This window comes from Lissotriton vulgaris, chromosome 4_1 (genome assembly GCF_964263255.1).
Source record: "Lissotriton vulgaris chromosome 4_1, aLisVul1.2, whole genome shotgun sequence".
NCBI classification, from domain to species: Eukaryota; Metazoa; Chordata; class Amphibia; order Caudata; family Salamandridae; genus Lissotriton; species Lissotriton vulgaris.
In genome coordinates, this window is record NC_141691.1 from 1,090,938,953 (window position 1) to 1,090,960,439 (window position 21,487).

The 21,487-nt window shown below is 45.3% G+C and overlaps 1 protein-coding gene across 4 annotated transcripts in view; it reads left to right on the plus strand.

Annotated features, from left to right (window-relative positions):
• The window catches only part of CLPTM1L (CLPTM1 like), a 2,174,700-nt gene that overhangs the window by 578,682 nt on the left and 1,574,531 nt on the right, over positions 1 to 21,487 (plus strand). For all 4 annotated transcript variants that reach the window (XM_086965311.1, XM_086965312.1, XM_086965310.1 and 1 more), the window contains one exon: positions 11,213 to 11,307. In XM_086965311.1, coding sequence (XP_086821437.1) covers positions 11,213 to 11,307 — 95 coding nt within the window. The remainder of the gene's footprint in view (positions 1 to 11,212; positions 11,308 to 21,487) is intronic.

The following is a 21,487-nucleotide window of genomic DNA, read 5'->3' on the forward strand; positions in this document are numbered from 1 at the left end:
GTAGATTCAGGGTCACTATGCACAATCATTCCGAATGACATGTTCGTGTCAGACTGGCCAGGTATAAAAGTGTTGCCTAAGGACATAAATCCAGGAGGTTATCAGGGGGAGTCAATCGACATCTTGGGTTACATGGACTCTGAAATCGTCTTCGGAGGAAGAAACATCACAGAGAAAGTGTATGTGGCAGAATCTGGACCCCCGATTTTAGGATGGGTACATCAATTTGATCTACATATTGTGATTAATCCTCATGCACTGAATCAAGTTATGGTCGTGGAGAACTTGAAGTTGGATGAAATCATTCATGATGCTGAGAGGAAGTTTCGTAATTAAATGGGACAGTTGAAGGGATATCTACATAAGATAAAATTGAAAGAAAATGTTCTACCAATACAGAATAAGGTTAGAAAGGTACCCATAATGATTAGAGAGGATGTGAAGACATTGTTAGATGAGATGTTGGAGAGTGGGGTCATGGAGCCTGTGGAAGTGTCAAGTTGGATTTCACCAGTAGTCATTACACGTAAAGCTGATGGTAAGCTCAGGTTTTGCGTCAACTTACGAAGTCTGAATCAGTGCATCATAGTTGACAACTTCCCCTTTCCAATATCAATGAACAGAATCTTATTACACAACGAGATTCTACAAGGAACAAGAATGTCATTACATATTGGAGTTCCATTTGAAAAGCAGAATGAAGTGCTATGTCACCAAAGAAGATGATGAAAGAAGAAAACAAGCAATGAAGTAAAAATGTAGAAAAAGAAAACAACCAAATATAAGAAACAAGAAAACCTAACAAACATAATCCTTCATATACAAAGGTTGTCTTCGCACTCTCCGACTCCTACTTCTAATATTGGCAGGTAAGGAAGACAACCTTGTGGCTACATTGTCATGAAAGGCTATTGATTGATAAGAGCGAGTGTGGTCCTTTTCATCCAAAACCGATTTTGAAGAAGAATCCAAAACCCGCTCCGAAGTGGAACTGACCAGAACAACTCTGCGTCTAGATTTTACCATCTTCGGTTTTCACAGCATTCTTAAACATTTTAACAACTTGTCTAACATCAGTATACTTTGACCAAGGCTGACAACCAACAGGTGCTTTCATTTTTACACAGTCGCCCACTTTCACATTGTTAAATTGAGCACACTTCTTCTTGTCAAAATAGGCTTTTCTTGACCATTGTCTATCAATTTCCCTGAGTCTCCAATCACCTGCTTGATTGTCTCTCAAACCTTTGTTAAAACTCATCCATCCTGGACACAACTTAGAATTCGAAGTCCTACCCTTGATTAGTTCAAAGGAAGATCTCCCAGGGGATGTGTGAGGAGACAGGCGATGAGCCGTGATCCTATCTTGCAGAACAATTTTCCAATTTAAATTACTAGCCCTGGCCAACTGAATACTTTCTTTGAGAGTTTTGTTAACCCTCTCCACAGCCCCATCGGTTTCTGGATGATAAACAGATCTCCTTTTGTGGATTATGCCACATTCTCTCAAATATGACTGCATTTCAGTGGAACAAAACTGTGGCCCATTGTCAGAAAGAATACAATTAGGATAACTTTCTCTCTTGAATATTTCTTCCAAGAACTTAATGACACTGGCCGAAGAAATATCTTTTTTTTTTAAACTAACCTATACACCGGGTTATGTGTTTATTTCACGAACTCTATCACACATTGGTATTAGATAGATTGGAGTGACAAGAATTATATATTTATAAAACTTCTTTTTAATTATTCTTTTTTTTATATAAACTTCTCACAAGTGATTATGTGATTTTTTTTTCCTCCTTTTCACACTTTTTTATATATATACATAAATAAACATTGATATTCTTTTACACAATTCCTGCAAAATTCTAAACATAGATATATATCTAATTACAATAATTCATATACATATATTGATACATAAGTCAACAACTGATTATTCATGACCAATACTGAAGAAATATCTCTTACACAACTCATTGCAACCCATCTTGAGTAAAGTTCCAAGACAACAATTAAATAGGGAGTATCACTCACACCATGCAAGGGACCCACAATATCGATAGCTATCTCATCCCAGGGATGGTTTGGTAATTCTCTGCACACCATGGGCAACTGCTTGGTTTTTAGAATCTTATCACTGGCACAATACTCTACACAATTACAAACCATCCTTTCAACTTCCTTGTCCATCCCTGGCTACCAGAATTGCATTCTTAGATATTCCTTAGTTTTTACAATTCCCAAATGACCAGCAAGAATGAGAAGTTTAGTTCGAATACCACTTGGTGGAATAAGTCTAGTGCCACGGACAAGCAGGCCATCCACCACAGATAACTCGTCACAGACCAATAACCAAGGTTTAGCGAGAAGTTTATTCTTGCTTGACTCCAGTAAATTATTCACAATTTTAATTTCTTGATCTTTAGCAACTTCAAATTTCATTTAGTCTTGTCAATGGCACCCAACGTAACCTCACAGACATTCACGCCATCATCCAACAGACACTAGTCCTCCATGTCAATTTCTTTTAAATCAACTAATCGTGATAGACAATCCGCAGAGTGATTAATAGCACCTGGGATATAATCTACATCAAAATCAAACTCTTGTAGGGAAATTATCCACTTCCTTATTCTCGATGAAATAGCATCTAGTCCTTTTTTTGAAAAAACTTCCTTTAAGGGCTTATGGTCAGAGAGAACCTTTATCTTCGTACCCCATATCAAATTCTTAAACTTCCTCAAAGCCCAAAAAATGGCCAAAGACTTTCTCGATAACCGAGTAGTTCAGCTCAGAGCCCCTCAAACACCTGGATGCACAGGTAATCAATCGTTCTACTCCACAATTTTTCTGAAGAAGCACTAGACCCATTCCTTTTTCACTGGCATCAGTCAAAATGTATGTCCGATGACCCGGCACAAATGCTTGCAAAGACGGATCTTTCCTCAAATCCTCCTTGATGGAGATGAACACTCTAGCATACATCGCGCCACTCAAAAAACACATTTTTACCTGTTAACTTTCTAAGATTTTGTACCTTGTCAGAATAACCAGGAATAAACTTGCAGTAAAACTCAACAATGCCCAAAAAAGACAATAACTCCTCCTTGTTGCAAGGTTAACTTATTTTCACAATAGTATCGACCAGTTCTTTTGTTGGAAATACATCCTGACCGGTGATAATATGACCTAGATAGTTGACCTCCTCGTCTGCAAACTTACACTTGTCTTTTTTAAGCGTCAAACCAGCTTTTCTTAAACTTTCTAAGCCTGCTTCCATAAAGCAACAGATCATCTTGATAACACCTAACACCTAAGAGCCCTTTGAGTACATTAAACATAATCCATTGAAAAACGGGGGCTGCCGAAACCAGTCCACAAGGCATTCTAAGAAATTTTAAAGTACCCATGGGGAATATGAAAGTCGTCGAATCCTGGGAAGTCTTGTCTAGCTCCACCTGATGATAGGCGGACGCTAGATCAAGAGTAGTGAAGTACTTCGCACCCGCCAAAGTGCTGACAGTTTCATCAGTATTGGGCAGGGGAAACCTATCAACTATTACCTCCTTATTGAGAGCACGCAAGTCTATGCAAAGTCTAATTTCCCCACTAGCCTTCTTAGCAACAACTATGGTGGACAACCACTCAGTTGCCTCGACAGCTTCAATAACTCCTATGTCCATCAGATGTTTAATCTCTTTTTGTACACTGGGTTGTTCGTTCAATGGCACCCTCCTGACCTTGGCAACAACGGGTATCGCACCTTCCTTTAATTTTATGTGGTGTTTATAACCTCTCAGGCATCCACCTTGTCATCGAACACATCAGAGAAACGTTCAGCTAGAACCGCTGCAGGGTTAACAACCTGTACCTGGACTTGAGGCACAGCATTAAGATTAAGAGAGACACCCAGCAAACGTTGATGAGGCCATCGCAAAAGTGCATCCCCTTTTTTAGCAACATACATCTTCCCTGCTGCTATACGTCCACTCGACTCAAAAGAGGCTACAAAATATCCTAAAATGTTTATAGGCCTACCACCATAACCCATAGGAGAGACATCACTTTTCAAAAGAGTAACCTTGCCTCTAAAGAATTTTTCAAAGATTTCCTTGCTGAGCATGGTAAGATGTGACCAAGAGTCAAACTTCATCTCAAGCTCAACCCCTTCAATGACAACCACATGTGAGGGATGTTTTTCTTTAGAGTCATCAATTTGATAGATAATTTCCCTAACCTGTGGTTGTTCTTTGACAATGAAAGTATCTCTCCTTTTAACTTTACTTGTGCAACACTTTGCGAAGTGACCCTTCCTCCCACAGGAATTACAAAAAAACTGCAGGGCTGGGCAGAATGAGGCATTTGCTCTGTGACCCGATCTGCCACACCTAAAACAGGTAGACCTTCCATCTTGAGCGAGAGTGCTTTCTAGAGGTTGTGTAATTTTCCCACTGTCCGTGTCATTGGATGACTTACTCTTCACCAAACAACCTCATCTACATTCGTAATAGTATTAGATTTGCTTTTTGCACTACTTAATTCATCTACACATTTCATCATGTGTTCAGCATGTTTAGCAATAACCAACACCTCATCCAAAGGGGGTTCATCCTTTAACCAAAACTCCTCCCTAATTTTATCATGAGCACATTGTAAAACAAACTGGTCTCTTATTCTTTCTTCCAGAGCACCATCAAACTTGCATGATGCCGCAAGTTTTCTTAAAGCAGTAACAAACTCGTCAACTGACTCATCTTTTTTATGTTCTCGTAAACCAAAATGATATCTCTCCATTACAGTACTTAACCTGGGTAGATGTTGTCTGTCCAACTGTAGCATACAAATTTCGTATTCATTTAATGTTCTCTCATCAACAGTACTGAGTTCTGGGAAATGCTCAAGAACCGCTTGCCCTTCCCCTCCAAGACAATGAAGTAATAAGGAATGTTTGCGTTCAGCACTTTAATTAGTGCCACAAACTCTTGCGTAGTTAGTGAAGATTTTCTTCCACTTCATGTACTTTATTGTGGGTTCTTCTGGGCTTGTTAAAAAATGGTTTATATGTCACGTTCTGCATGGTTATTATGCTAGAAACAATTTCCAATTTATAGAGATAACATTTTTAAAAAAATAATTAAAAAAACAAACTACCAATAACAAAACAGTTTGGCAGATCCTGTAAATATATAACACAGTGTGCCATTGACCGTTGTTCTCAACACATTAAGCACACAGCTTTAACTTAGCCCAAATAAAGTCAAAGAACTTCCTAAACTCATAAGTAAGATGTGTTAATCACTGTCGAATCAACACATTGGCAAACAGGGGTGTGCCAATCACTGAAGATCTTTGAAGTACATACACGATCTTGCTCGATGTCGGCCCAAAGGATATTCTAATCACCAAATATCACGAAGCTGTGAGGTTAATCAAGTACAAATCATGGATGTATGCTTGTTACAACGTTCCTGAAAGAGCTCCTGTCGAAAGGTTGCTAGGCAACACAACGAGACTCGTCTTTCCACGATGACTTGAGAAACAATTTGGTTGCCAGGCAACAGAACACCAACCCAAGGGACGGCTACAAAGTAAATGGTGACTTTTTTTTTAGGTCGAGCTATTTATTGCTCTGAACTATTGCAAGGGAAACAACCACTCTTGAACAAGCGGATTCCTCCCATTGCATGTCTTCTACTGAAGCGTGATGCTTCACCAGGCGCGCGCTTGGCCTCACACCCCATCCCATCCCACTCGCTCGCTCCCCCGCCCCCCACCAGGCTCCCCACAGCAATGCCCAGAGCTTTACAAGCGCCCACTTCCGTGTTTTACCTTGCATTTGCTATACGTTGTCAAACTTCCCACGAAGTTGGAGCAGTCCTGCTGCTCAGTCAGTGCTTGTTTGTATTATTTTGTCTTTTGTTTGCTCCTTGCACGCTCTGTAGGTACTTCAGACCGGGTCAGCCTACTGCTTGTTTTATTTATTAATTTACTTTGCTTCTCGCACGCCCACATAGGAGACAACTACCATTTAACACATCCCCTCCCACTTGCTCGCTCCCCCGCCCCCCCACTAGGCTCCCCCACAGCAATGCCGAGAGCTTTTCAAGCGCCCACTACCACATTTTACCTTACATTTGCTATACGTTGTCAAACTTCCCACGAAGTTGGAGCAGTCCTGCTGCTCAGTCAGTGCTTGTTTGTATTATTTTGTCTTTTGTTTGCTCCTTGCACGCTCTGTAGGTACTTCAGACCGGGTCAGCCTACTGCTTGTTTTATTTATTAATTTACTTTGCTCCTCGCACGCCCACATAGGAGACAACTACCATTTAACACATTCTATAGTGACTTGTGATCGGGACGTCCCACTGCTCAGTCAGTGCTTGTTTTTGCTGGCTCCAGTTTTACCTACCCTGCTCTTTATATTTACAGGTTTCTCTTTCCACTGCTCCGCCTCTTATCTCCAGCTGCTCTTTTCTTATCATCCGCCGCTCCTGTGATATCGCTCTGCGTTTTGCTTCCTGCTATAATATGCAAGGTGTTATAAGGATAAATGTCTCAAGATTGCTCTACATACGTTTGTCATACTGTTGCTCCTCATTTTATCGCGCACTTCTTGTCTGCTACTTCTCCTGCCATCTGTGGTCGTTTACTGAAGCGTGATGCTTCACCAGGCGCGCGCTTGGCCTCACACCCCATCCCCTTCCACTCGCTCGCTCCCCCGCGCCCCCCACCAGGCTCCCCCATAGCAATGCCGAGAGCTTTTCAAGCGCCCACTTCCGCGTTTTACCTTGCATTTGCTATACGTTGTCAAACTTCCCACAAAGTTGGAGCAGTCCTGCTGCTCAGTCAGTGCTTGTGTGTATTATTATTTATTTTATTATGTATTTTGTTTGCTCCTTGCACGCTCTGTAGTTACTTCAGACCGGGCCAGCCTACTGCTTGTTTTATTTATTAATTTACTTTGCTCCTCGCAAGCCCACATAGGAGACAACTACCATTTAACACATTCGATAGTGACTTGTGATCGGGACGTCCCACTGCTCAGTCAGTGCTTGTTTTTGCTGGCTCCAGTTTTACCTACCCTGCTCTTTATTTACAGGTTTCTCGTTCCACTGCTCCGCCTCTTATCTCCAGCTGCTCTTCTCTTATCATCCGCTGCTCCTGTGATATCGCTCTGCGCTTTGCTTCCTGCTATAATATGCATGGTGTTATAAGGATAAATGTCTCAAGATTGCTCTACATACGTTTGTCATACTGTTGCTCCTCATTTTATCGCGCACTTCTTGTTGTCTGCTACTTCTCCTGCCATCTGTGGCCGTTTAGGGTCATTATTTCCCTTCAGTAGTGGTGCTCCGTCACAATGTTGGTCTATTTAACCAGCCCTGCTCTTTATATTAAGTGCTCTCAGTGTTCCATTTTGGCTGCTCCTCTTCTTAATACCCGCGGCTCCTCCTCTTATCTGCTGTGATATCGCTCTGCTGGGTTTCCTGCTATCATTTGCATTGAGTTGTAAGGATAAGTGTCTCAAGGTTGCGGTCCATACGGTGGTCACATACTGGTGCTCCTCATTTTAGCGTGCACTTCCTGTTGTCTGCTACTTTTCGTCATCCTCGTCTGTGACTGTTTAGGGGCATTGCTCCCTTCCAGTAGTGATGCTCCGCCAGTGTTGGTCAGTGCACCCTCGGGGCTGACTGCAGCAGGTCATCAATCATTGCTGTGCAGGGTCTTCTTGTTTGTCATATCATTTGGTGATTTTTGAAAAGCCTTTCGGAATCACAAAATGGGTTTATCAAGTCATTTTGAATCGCAGTAAGGGGTGCACAAGTAGAACTGCCTCTTCATATTTGTCAGCAGCCTGGAGGGATTTGGCAATGGTCTAAGTGGCAAACCTTTTTTAAGCAGCACTTGGGAAGTTGCATATCCTGCGCTGCATACAGAAAAGGTTTCACACACGCACAGTGAGAGAAGTTTATTTCTGCGCAGGCCAGTAAGCACCTCATGAATAAAATCTGGGAAATTCAAGAAACTAGAATAAAAATCCACTGCAGCCATAACAAGCACAACTGTTGTAGGAACTGGTAATTTATATTCTAGACAACTTCAGGATTTCTAACGGCGCCAGCAGTTGCTTAGCAGTTTATTTATTTAATACCTACGTTCCCATGTAAGTCCAGAATAATTATTAAAGGTCCACCAAGTAATATTGTTTTATTTTGCCTCTTCCTTATTCTTTGAATTTCTACTTTATTAAATGCCTAATCCTTTTCGAGTTCTTATGTTTTTTGTACATTTTCAAATTAAGAGCAGCACATACCATACTGCATTATTCTCAAGAGGGACTCCTGTATGTTTCTGTATTTAACTGTAGTCTTCTAAACTCCCTGTTTTCTTCTCCTGTGCTAATCTGCTGTTCTCTTCCACCTGCATCTTTCTCTAACTCCCTGTTCTCTTCTCCTGTGCCAATCTGCTGTTCTCTTCCACCCCGCAACCTACTTTAACTCTGTGTTCTTTTTTGCTGTGCTGTTATGCTGCTCTCTTCCACACACCTCCTTCTCTAACTCCCTGTTCTCTTCTCTGCTCCAGAGCTGATCTGCTGCTCTATTCAACCCACCTCCTTCTCTACCTCCAGTACCTCTTTTCACGTACTGTTCTGCTGCTCTCTTCCACAACACCTCCTTCTTAAAATACATGTTCTCTTCTCCTGTGCTAATCTGCTGCTCTCGTCCACCCGCCTCCTTCTTTAACTACCTGTTCTCTTATGCTGTGCTGATCTGCTGCTCTCTTCTACACACCTCCTGCTCTAACTCCCTGTTCTTTTCTCCCTCTGCTGATCTGCTGCTTTCTTCCACCCTGCCTCCTTCTTTAACTCCCTGTTCTCTTCTCTTCTCCTGTGCTGATCTGCTGCTCTCTTCCACCATGCCTCCTTCTCTAAGTCCAGGTTCTCTTCTCTTCTCCACTCTATCTATCGCCCTCACTCTATTTATCGCCCTCACTCTATTTATCGCCCTCACTCTATTTATCGCCCTCACTCTATTTATCGCCCTCACTCTATTTATCGCCCACACTCTATCGCCCTCACTCTATCTATCTATCACCCTCACTCTATCTATCACCCTCACTCTATCTATCACCCTCACTCTATCTATCGCCCTCATTCTATCGCCCTCACTCTGTCTATCGCCCTCACTCTATCTATCTGTCTATCTATCGCCCTCACTCTGTGTCTATCGCACTCACTCTATCGCCATCACGCTATCTATTGATCGCACTCACTCTGTCTAACTATTTATCTATATATCGCCCTCACTCTATCTATCTATCGCCCTCCCTCTATCTATCGCACTTACTCTATCTGTCGCACCACCACAGCATCACTCAGAGGCACCACGACATCACTATGCACTACCACAGCATCACTGAACGTCACAGCATCACTTGTTGCCACCACAAAATCACTCAGGGCCACCACAGCATCAATCTGTGCAACCATAAACAACTGGTTCAAATACATACTCACAATGTTTCAAGCTTTATTAGAAATGTCACAAAAAGATGTTAATATTTCACTTTTGTTCTTGGATTTTCGTCTCAATAAAATACACTGAACATAATCTTCACAAAAGTTAATTACAAAAATTTAGGCTAGTGCCATTATAAATTACAATTACTTTTATTTAATTATTAATTATAAAAAAAAATAAGACATTGTTATGTGTATTAGCAATACATCTAAGTCACGTAAATACAACACATATTGCATTACAAATGCTATAGGTGTCACATTTGCAAAAGTTATAACTATTGGCATTGTAAATGACAAAGCTATTAATTTCGCTATTTTCAAAACCAACACATAAATAAAAAATGTGTCATTTACAATCAGACTTGAGGCCTGAACACGTAACTGAAACGCAAATGCATTTCACTCAACACCCTGCTCTCCATACTCCTCGCTGGCTCTCGAGTATGTGAAAATACACCTCACAATGTTCTCAATCAGCCGCTGGAGAAGCGCAGAGTTAGCTTCTCACCATCTCGTCGATCCGCTATCGTACCACCTCTGGAGAAGTGCAACACTACTTCTCTTTTACAAAACTTGAAGACACGGAGGGAGGCTTCTTCTGATCTTGGGGTGAGACCGATCTCATCGCCAAGTAAATATGGTGTTCTCCACATAAATAAGGTTCAGGCACACTTCAGGTAAGTCTCAGGTTCAGTTTATTTACCCCAGCCATCAACTGCTCACATCAAACTGCCAGTCACAGAGTCTTATTACACAACGAGATTCTACAAGGAACAAGAATGTCATTACATAGTGGAGTTCCATTTGAAACGCAGAATGAAGTGCTATGTCACACCACCAATGTATCTAAAGCATTTTGTGATGCAATGATTGACTAGTTTGGGAGGGTGGTTGGAATTTGAAGGAAGGTGAAAGGGAGAAGATATGTTGTAATCCAGCGGCAAAGCGCTTCACACTATGTTGTGAAATGCAATGTTCAGTTCATTCTATTGTATCTGAAGTAACAGGGAGAGCCTGATGTTCGACGAACAGCCGTTGACTTTAGCTGGCGCAGAGTGAAGTCACGCCTTGGCCTTTAGGCTTAATAAAGCTTTATGTTAATAAATTATACCACGTGTATTGACTTCCTACAACTGCAGGACAGAACTGCATCTGGTCACGGTCGTCGAACACAGACCTCGCTGGAATGGAAAGTGTTGCTGCAAAGTACTGTGCTCCGAAGTGAGCGGCAGGGTGTCCAATGTAACAAATATGACAGGCAAACTCGACAGACCTTCAATGCCGTGTGGCCATCTTGGTCGTCGGCTTAGCCAGGCCCCGTCAAGGCATAGATGTTTAACCAATTCTTGTTCATTTATTGTACATTGAAGTGATAATGCTTGTGTTAAGGGAGGCTTAAGGGTTCGAAGGGATGGGGGAGATGGGAGTTGAGGCAGTGGTGGAAGGTTGTTCGTCTGGCTTAGGAGTTGGAGGAGGGCTTACAAGTGGTTGGGGTGGGAGCAAAAGAGTTGTCAAGATTGGTTATTTAAGTGAGTAGGACAACCGTTTTTAGACCATGTGCAAGGAAATGAATACGATGCACCCTCAGTTCAGGCTGTAAGTTGTATTTTATTTAGATTTTAGAAACTGACGGTCTTTTATATTGGATTATTGTGCTCACACAGTCACTCTTTCTTTTAGGCTTTTCAGAAAAAGATGCTGACGAAGTGAAAGGGATTTTTGTTGATACAAACTTGTATTTTCTGGCATTAACGTTCATCGTGGCAGCATTCCATGTAAGTTATCATAGCATTCTTTACCACTTGAAGTAACGACCTAAAGACTTTATCGTGTGACGTTTCGTTTCCTTTAAATGTTTTGTTACCCCTGTATGCAGTTTTTCGGGCAAAGGCACACCATACAAAGCTGTTCATCGCAAAACATTCTGCATGGCCTAATTTACAATATTTAAAACATTCCTCCTTGGTGATTAGATATGAAAAGATTGAAGTTAAACGGTATTCATGGGTCTTCAAGCCTATATGCTCACATTACATTACCAAATCCCACATGTGTTCCCCTGTTTTGAACTGGTGCTTTGCACTTAACCAACAGCAAGAATGATATTGAATTAATTTGCTCCGTAAATGGCGTGCACACATTTTCGTACTTCTAGTGGCATCGGGGAATCAGAAGCGTATCCCAGGCCTCTGCGGTGTAAGGGGGGCCTCCTCAACCTTTCACAGGGCCCCCTCGACCCTTCACAGGTCTCCCATTCACCTCAGTGCTAATCAGTGCTTAATTTGTAAAATATGAAGTCCAGGTACTCATATTTTTGTAGGAGGCCACACCCATGTCCCCTGGCTCCACCCACTTCCTTTACTGGCCCCACCCACTCACTCTATTGGCTCAACCTACATCCTCAACTAGCATGGCTGAAAGCCACATTTAATACCCGATGGTTGACTTGATACGTGCTGGTTTTCAAGCTCCTTGGAAAGAATATCTTAATAAAATCAAGGCAAAACCGCAAAAGAGACTGGATGTCATGACTTTTGGAACCAAAGATAATGAACTTTTTCTGATCATTAAAGTCCTGACTCCAAACTATTTCTGATATGAATATCTACTTATATTGTATTTTGTGTCTCCCAAGGCTGGACCCTAAACTGCCCCGGACCGGTCTATTACTAAAAGATAGTGGGATATGACATTATAGAGCTCAGAGGTACAAGTCCACTATGAAGGCATCTATCACATTAAGAATATATTGGACTCTGCTAGAGGCACAATATGCACCTCCCTGGCAGATGCACAACCTGTAACTGATGTATGCACATCAGTCACTCCTGTAATATGCCCAATATTGTAATTGTATTTATACAGCACTTCCACCCCGACGATATGTCACAGCACTTTTCAGTGAGTGGCATGCGACTCCGGAACCCAAAAAGGATTAGTGGTGGGTTAATATAGGTAAATATATGTTGATTTGAGCAATGGACATGTGAGTCTTTTAGTTTCATTGAATGGGATAATGGAGGGATAGAGAATGGGAGAATCTCGAAAGGGTTATTAGGGAGATCATAGTAGCAAGATGAGGCTTGGGATGACTAAAAGGACAGATGGAGTAGGGACAAGCCTCTAGAAAGGGATGTTCGAGGCATGTGGGCTGCTGAATTCATATCTGTGCATAGATCGCCGCCTAGTGTTGGGTCCGGATGATTGCACATTGTTGTCCTGGAAGAGTCTTCGAAGTATCACGAGATAGGTGGCTCCTCCCCTGGACTACAGTGCGCATGGGCATCGCCTCCATCCCCAGATTGTTTTTTTCCGCCATTGGGTTCGGATGTGTTTCGGTTCCCTCTGTCGGAATCGATAGTTTTAAAACTTTTCAAACTCGAGACCAAAAGGTCTTTAGGCTGAGCGTCGGTATCGTTTCGTTCGGGTTTTGTCTGTTCTCTGCTCCGAACTCTTGCTACCCATCCGCGTGCTCTCGGCGCGGACGGGCCTACTCTACCGCTCAAGACATGGAGCGAACTCCGTTCAAGAGGTGCCCGGTGTGCACCTCCAAGTATCCACACCTCGATGTGCACCCTGTGTGCAACAAATGTTTGTCACCGGACCATGACGAGGCCAGATGTATGGCCTGCTCGAAGTTCCGGTGTAAGAAGACGCTCAAGATTCGTCGGGCCGCTAGACTCCAGGCCCAGTTAGCGGCACCCCCAGCGCCCCCGCCAGACAACATCTTCGAGGAATTTGTTGAAGACTACGACGCCATTCAGGTTTCGGACTCTAGCCCCGCGTCCGAGGGGGATGCCTACGACGCGGGTGATGAAGACTTTAACGAAGCCGGCGACGAGGTAGGGGACGACGATGGGGCCATTGCCACCGTGGGGGATAGCTCGGAGGAGGAGCATCCCCAAACTGACTCAGGGGTCGACCCCCTTCATGCGGCCCAGGTCGAGGGATCGCCTTCGGGCCTTACCCAAGACCTTGTTACTAGTCCAGCAGCCCCGCCTCCGGGCCCGGTCATGGACATTTCTGGTGCGCCACTCCCGTTGTCAAAAACGAAAGTGAAGCCATTGGGATCCACTCCCCCGGTTGCGAAACCGAAAGTGAAAGCTGCACTGGTGCAGAAGGCTCTGGAGGCGTCAACTTCCAAAAAACTCAAAATGGCCGACTTGAAAAGCCACACCAAGATGGCCGACCCGAAGCCCTCAGGGTCGGCGCCGAAGACAAAGTCGACCGACGCGGCCGCGTCGGCGCCGAAAATGGTCGTGGTCGCTGACCCGAAGACGACGCAGAAGAAGCGTCAAGGCGATTCCGCAGCCGTGGCTTCGCCGGCTCCGGCCGCTGGGGACAAGGACCGTGATGTGTCGGCTCCGAAGACGGCGCCTTTCGCCGACCCGGCTCCCGACTCGGGGAGATCGCTCGAGCCAGTCAAGCCCTCTCCAGCCTTAACGAAAAAGGTCGCGGAATCACTGCAACGGATTCGGAAGGGCACTGTGGTTCCAGAAACGGGAGATGTGGCGCCGAAACCCACACCAAAGCCCGCGAAGGCGCACACGCCTATCCGCTTCACCCTGCCGCCGAAGTCGACGCCGAAGGCTTTCGCTCCGAAGCATGGGGCAGACTTGCCCTCAAAGGAGGTATCAACGCCCAAAGCGTCAGTGGTGGTGTCGAAGCCTCGGCTCCAAACGCTTGCAGAGGAGGAGCGTCAAGAAGTCTTCATCGACGCCAATACTGGGAAACTGTCTCTCCTCAAAAGGAAAATCACCGCTGAGCCGGTGTTGGAACATTTTCGGATTCCTCTCAAACATAAGAGGGTCTCTGCGGGTACTTCGGCCCCGATAGAGCCTACGTCTCCACAAGCCTTAGAACGCTCGCCAACGCGTTCCAATGCAGGGGATGCTGACGTTGAGGACGTCGAGTACAACTATCCGGCGTACTCGGATCCGGAGGAGGAACATGAGCCTTGGTCGGCCGGAGGCGACCCAGAGGACCCGCAGTCGGGTCAGGAACCGCAATTTTTTGCGCCAAAGACCTCACCGACGGAGGACTCAACAGCCTTTAACGCTTTGATTGAAAGGGCTGCAGCTAACCATGATGTTGAACTTCACTCGGATCCTGTGGATGTGGGCTTTCTGTTTGACACTTTCTCAGTGGCTGAAAAGTCAGTCAAGACATTGCCAATGCTCAAGGGAGTGCTTAAGCACGCGGCGGAGGTCTTCAAGGAGCCCACTCGGGCGCGTGTCATCAATCCTCGCATTGATAAAAAATATAGGGCAGCACCCTCGGATCCAACATATATCAAGGGGCACTTGCCACTGGACTCTTTGGTTGTATCCAACGCACGGAAGACGGCGAACTCGCAGACCACGGGTGAAGCTCCTCCCCCAGACAAAGAGTCGAAAATATTTGAAGCCTCTGGGAAACGAATTGCTGCGCAAGCAGCTAATATCTGGCGAATCTCAAACACACAGGCCCTACTTGCACGCTATGATAGGGCTCACTATGACACCTTAGAGACACTGCTGCAACACTTGCCTGACCAGTACAAGGAGGCAGGGGAGATGATAATTCAGGAGGGAAAGCTCATCACAAACGCTTCCATCAAATGTGCGCTGGACGTGGCTGATCCAGCCTCCAGGGCCATCAACACTAGCGTGTTGCTCAGAAGACATGCATGGCTTAGGATATCAGGGTTCAAACCCGATATACAAACAACGATCCTGAACCAAACAGTTAATCCTGACCACCTGTTCGGCCCGGAGGTGGATGCGACACTGGAAAAAATGAAAAAAGATACAGACACTGCCAAATCTATGGGGGCCCTCCAGTCTCAGCAGTTTCGGAGTGGTTCCTTTCGCCGCTCCAATTCCAGAGGCACCTCAAGGGGTCAGGCATCGCAGTCCACACAGTATTATAAAAGTAATACCCAAACCTCATACACCAACAAAGGTAGAGGTGGCTACAGAGGCAACAACGTCAAGGGCAGGGGACGTGGAAACAACAGCTCCAGGTCCACCACCGCCAACAAGCAGTGACGTCTTGTCACTGCCCCCCGACCATACAACACCAGTCGGGGGGAGACTCCAGCAGTTCCTGCCCGCGTGGAAATCCATCACCACGGACAGGTGGGTCAAGTCTCTTATCCAGTACGGTTACTGTCTGGAACTTACTTCCACTCCACCAAACATACCCCCAAGGAGCCGTCCTATGTCCGGCGAGCACTTGCACTTGTTGCAGCAGGAAGTTCAAGTCATGCTGCAAAAAGGGGCAATAGAGCTCGTTCCGTTGCAAGAAAGGGGAACAGGGGTTTACTCCCTGTATTTTCTAATCCCCAAAAAGGACGGATCCCTCAGGCCCATCCTGGACCTCAGGCCCCTCAACCGGTACATTCTCTCGGAGCACTTCCATATGCTCACGTTACAGCAGGTTCTCCCTCTGCTTCAACAGGGGGACTTCCTGGCTACGCTGGATCTAAAAGATGCATATTTTCATATCCCCCTGCATCCTTCCCACAGGAAGTATCTCAGATTTACGATTCAAAACCAGCATTACCAGTTCAGGGTTCTGCCGTTCGGGGTCACCACAGCACCAAGGGTATTTACAAAGTGCCTGGCGACTGTGGCGGCGCATCTACGACGCCAAAACGTCCACGTCTATCCTTATCTGGACGACTGGCTCATTCAGGCAAAAACAAAACAGCAGTGCGCCGAACACGTGTCACGCACCATTCATCTCCTGCACGATCTGGGATTCTCTCTGAACTACCCAAAATCCCATCTCCAGCCCGCCCATGTACGGCAGTATCTGGGCGCGACAATAAACACTCTGGTGGCCACTGCGCAGCCAAATTCAGTAAGAATCGCCAGTATCCAAACGCTGATCCAACGATTCAGGCCCCAGCACTCGCTTCCAGCGAAAGTGTTCATGCAGTTGATAGGCATGATGGCCTCCTGCATCTCCATTGTCCCGCACGCGAGACTACATATGCGTCCGCTTCAGGAGTGCCTAGCACGTCAGTGGACTCAGGCTCATGGGCAACTAACAGACCTAGTGTTGGTGAGCGGTCGGGCGTGCAACTCTCTGCATTGGTGGAATCCACAAAACCTTTGCAAGGGCCGACCGTTCCAGGAGCCTGTGCCACAGATTATCCTGACGACGGACGCCTCTCTCCAGGGATGGGGAGCCCATGTACTCCACTACACAGTGCAGGGACTATGGACACTACAGCAGAAGAAAATGCACATCAATGTATTAGAACTGATGGCGATCTTCTTGGCCTTGAAGGCATTCAAAGTACACCTGTGCAACAAGGTCGTGTTGATCCGGACGGACAACATGACAGCCATGTACTACATTCAGAAACAGGGAGGCACACACTCTCCGCAGCTGTCTCATCTGGCTCAGAGCATGTGGAAGTGGGCCATTCAGAGGAACATCTTCCTCATGGCAGAGCATCTCCCGGGCAAAGACAACCAGATGGCGGACCTGCTCAGCAGGCACAGCCATCAGATGCACGAGTGGGAGATACATTTATCAGTACTCCAACCGTACTTCCAAAAGTGGGGTCATCCAGAGATAGACCTGTTCGCCACAAAGGAGAACGCAAAATGCCAAAGCTTCGCCGCCAGGTTCCCACACCCGCACTCACAGGGCAATGCGATGTGGATGAACTGGTCAGGCAGATTTGCATACGCTTTTCCCCCAGCACCTCTGATACCGCTGGTGGCACGCAAGCTCAGGCAGCACTCGATGACTCTCATCCTGGTTGCTCCAACGTGGGCTCGCCAACCATGGTACACCACGTTTCTGGAACTGTCCGTGGTACCGCATCAAAGGCTTCATCTCACTCCCAGCCTTCTGACGCAGAGCCATGGCGACATTCAGCACCCAGATCCGCAACAGCTCAACCTGGCGATCTGGCTCCTGAAGTCCTAGAGTTTGGCTACCTCAATCTTCCCCCCGATTGCATGGACATCATTCGGGAGGCAAGAAAGCCCACTACTAGAGCGTGTTACGCGGCCAAATGGAAGCGATTTGTCGTCTACTGTGTAAACCACGGCATTGACCCGCTGGACGCTTCCATTCAAAACATCATTTGCTACCTGTTCCACCTGTACCAATGCAATTTGGCGTATTCTTCCATCCGCATTCACTTGTCTGCTATGGCGGCATACCTCCAGAACAGGCAACACCTGTCGCTTTTTAAGGTCCCTGCTATCAAGGCTTTTCTGGAAGGACTCAAAAGGGTCATTCCACCGCGGACACCACCAGCTCCGGAATGGAACCTCAATGTGGTTCTTACACGGCTGATGGGTCCTCCCTTTGAGCCACTGCACTCTTGTGAGCTTCAGTTTCTGACTTGGAAGGTCGCTTTCTTAGTAGCTATTACATCGCTACGGAGGGTGAGCGAATTGCAGGCGCTCACCATCCAAGAACCTTTCTTCCAAGTACACGCCAACAGGGTGGTGCTCCGCACCAACCCCAAATTCTTACCCAAGGTTGTATCTCAATTCCATATAAACCAAACAATTGAGTTGCCAGTGTTCTTTCAGAACCCACAGTCACTGGCGGAGCGGATGCTCCACACCCTTGACGTAAAAAGAGCCTTAATGTACTACGTTGACAGGACCAAAGATTTTCGTAAGACCAAGCAGCTTTTTGTTGCTTTTGCCTCACACCACAAGGGAAACGCTATCTCCAAAGCTGGGATCGCTAGGTGGATTGTAAAATGCATTCAGATCTGCTACGCTAAGGCCAAGCGCACTCTCACAATACCACCAAGAGCCCACTCCACCAGGAAGATGGGGGCCTCTATGGCTTTCTTAGGTAATATTCCCTTAGAAGATATCTGTAGAGCAGCCACATGGTCTACCACACATACTTTCACTAAACATTACTGTGTAGACGTGCATTCCAAACAGCAAGCGGCTGTTGGTCAGGCTGTTCTCAGGACACTTTTTCAGACTGCTGCAGCTGGCACGGGCGGCCGCCAATAATGGGAGGACTGCTATGTATTCTATGCACAGATATGAATTCAGCAGCCCACATGCCTCGAACTGCAAATGCTACTTACCAGTATGCATCTGTTCTTGGCATGTAGGGCTGCTGACATTCATATCGCCCACCCTCCTCCCCGGCGCCTGTAGCAGCTGCAGTCTTCTTTCATATATATATATTCATATATCTGCTCGCAGCATAGGCATCACTCACATACTTCACTCCATCTCTGCCAATGGCTAAAAACAATCTGGGGATGGAGGCGATGCCCATGCGCACTGTAGTCCAGGGGAGGAGCCACCTATCTCGTGATACTTCGAAGACTCTTCCAGGACAACAATGTGCAATCATCCGGACCCAACACTAGGCGGCGATCTATGCACAGATATGAATGTCAGCAGCCCTACATGCCAAGAACAGATGCATACTGGTAAGTAGCATTTGCATTACTCTGACATAAACCAAACATTTCTTTCCCCAATTTGCACCACTTAGCCTTTACAATAATGTTCTCAACATACAACAGTGCCTTTTGCTCCCTAACATGAAGGTAATACACAATGATGTAGCTGTCAAACCCCAACCAGCACAGAATACAATTGACAACAGACTATAAAGAGTATCTTAGTCTGACAGGGTGCATAGAAGAAAAGACAATGGACCAAAATCATTTGAATGTTGAAACCATCCTGTTTTGTTTTCATGTATAGCAAACACGACATTTGAAGGTTAATAAACACAACTGTACAAAATGTACTACACACAATAATACACTAGGACACTAGAAACAGACAAATACGCTCTGCTTGATTTGAGAACACATTTTGCATTTTGTCATTTTAAAACTTGAAACGTTTAATGATTCAATACATTTTGTAACAATCAAACCGTAACCATGCAACTGAAAAATTAAGGAAAATCACACTAAACCTATATATTGGTATTTGTCTTTAATTTTTTTTAAATCAAATTAAAAAAACACACAATTGTGTCTTACACTTGAGAAAGTTAACGAAACCCACAGCATATGTGGCCAAAGTGCATTCTGGCTGCGCTGTTCTTTAAAATAAAACAGCAGAGTGCCATGTCAGGGCAGAGTTCTAAAACTTCTTTGTGGCCAAATTAGCTTCCATGTATTGGGGGCGAGGGAGGGATGCTACAGCTCCGTAAGTGCTATTAGTAAAATAAAATACAGCATTTTGTATTTGTGACTATTCCCACTATTAAGATTTTAGTAATGCAAAAGGGAAAAGGGCTTCCGCCTACAAGGTGTCTGGATATGAACTGTTACATTTTACCAAAGTCAAAAAACACTATTCCGTATTATTGTCACCACATATGGTTATAATGAGCACTGTAATCAGGGCTGTATGAATGGGGAGGGGTGGCCTTTCTAGGGGTGGCCTAAGGGCATGTCGTTGCTGACTTAAGGTTATATACAGGTAGCGGACCTGCTGTCCATTGCACGTACACAGTCACAGACAAGTCCTTAGGTGAAAATCCAGCATGAACAGAAAATACCTAAACTCAATTGATGCTGTTTCTTTAAAATCAAACAAGCAGCAGCTAACCTGTGTCAGTCTCCAGCACCCTGCAGTTATATCGGTCGCAAATAAAGGCTTCCTCACTAGTTCAAAGCTACCTGGTAATTGACTCTGTCCTCAGGTTCCGATGCACTGTAAGGAATGGGGGCAGTGAAGAATACCCATGACTCACCTCGGCCTGGAGTTGCAGCTTGCGTGAAAGAATGAATTCATTTTGACTACAGGCATTGGCGGCTAGTGACATTTGAACGTGGCGGTACAAAAGGTGATGGTGATGGATGGAGCATCTAAACCAATCAAACACTCACACCCAGTCAACAGATCTGGGTTTAATCCATCACCGTTCTTTAGCCCACTCGGCCACCCCAGTTCAGACATGGCCATATGCAAATCAGTCTGACCCTGTGCCTCATGGGAACAGTCCAGCCCGAACTGCCAAGCCATGCCTTCCCTGGACCGGAAACAAGCTTCCTAGGATTGGTTTCTGGCTTTCCAGTCGTCTTCAGCCAGGCTTGCTTGAATCCAGTGGCAAAGTGAGCAAGGGACTCACGTCTGAGCATACCCTTCCAACTTATGGCGAACAAAGTGGTACAAAAGGGGGTGGTGATGGACGGAGCATTTGAACGTGGTGAGGCGTAAAAGTTTGCGATGAGCCCCTTCTGGCGAGTGAGCCTGGCTGTCAAAAAAGGGTTTTTTGGGGAGGTGAGGGGTTAAAAAGAGTGGACAAATGGTGCTTTTCATGCAAATTTGTTAAACATAAAATGTTAAAACAATTGTGAAAGTGAAGTTGACATCAATACAGAGATTTCGTGTGATAATGGCGTAGAAGTTACTAATACTGCACAATTGTCTGTGCAAATGTAGGGGTGATTGCTATGGATAGTGGAAATGTGCTATATGTTAATGACAGTGTCCTATGCTACCGAACCATCAATTAGTACAATATTTGGGACGGTGTGGCCCAAATGCACCAACAACATACTGCACTCTCAATACTTTCATGCAGAATGAGTGGGGCCTGTACTATTTCTTGAACCACTGCAGTTTTAGTGTCTTATTAACTCTGGCAGCGCCAGATGCTAGCAGTTAAACACACTCAGCCATCCACAGAACAAAATCCAATTAATTTTTTGAGTCATTATAATTATTATAAATGTATCACTGCACTATGGCCGCCATGCGGGATAGGTGCTAGTGTATGCCATCCTGAGTTCACCTTCTCCTGAGCGCGCTAGTGTGTGCCTGGGTTCCCAAGCGCTGGATGAGTGCGTGTGAACTACTTGGGGCGCAAACTTTCTATCTATTCAACAGCTATGTGATGGAATATGTGCATGTCAGCAGAAACAATCATATTGGCCTGGGCCATTGCTTCATCCGGGAGCAGAGACTGATTATATGGTAATTGCATTTCACCCTGAAT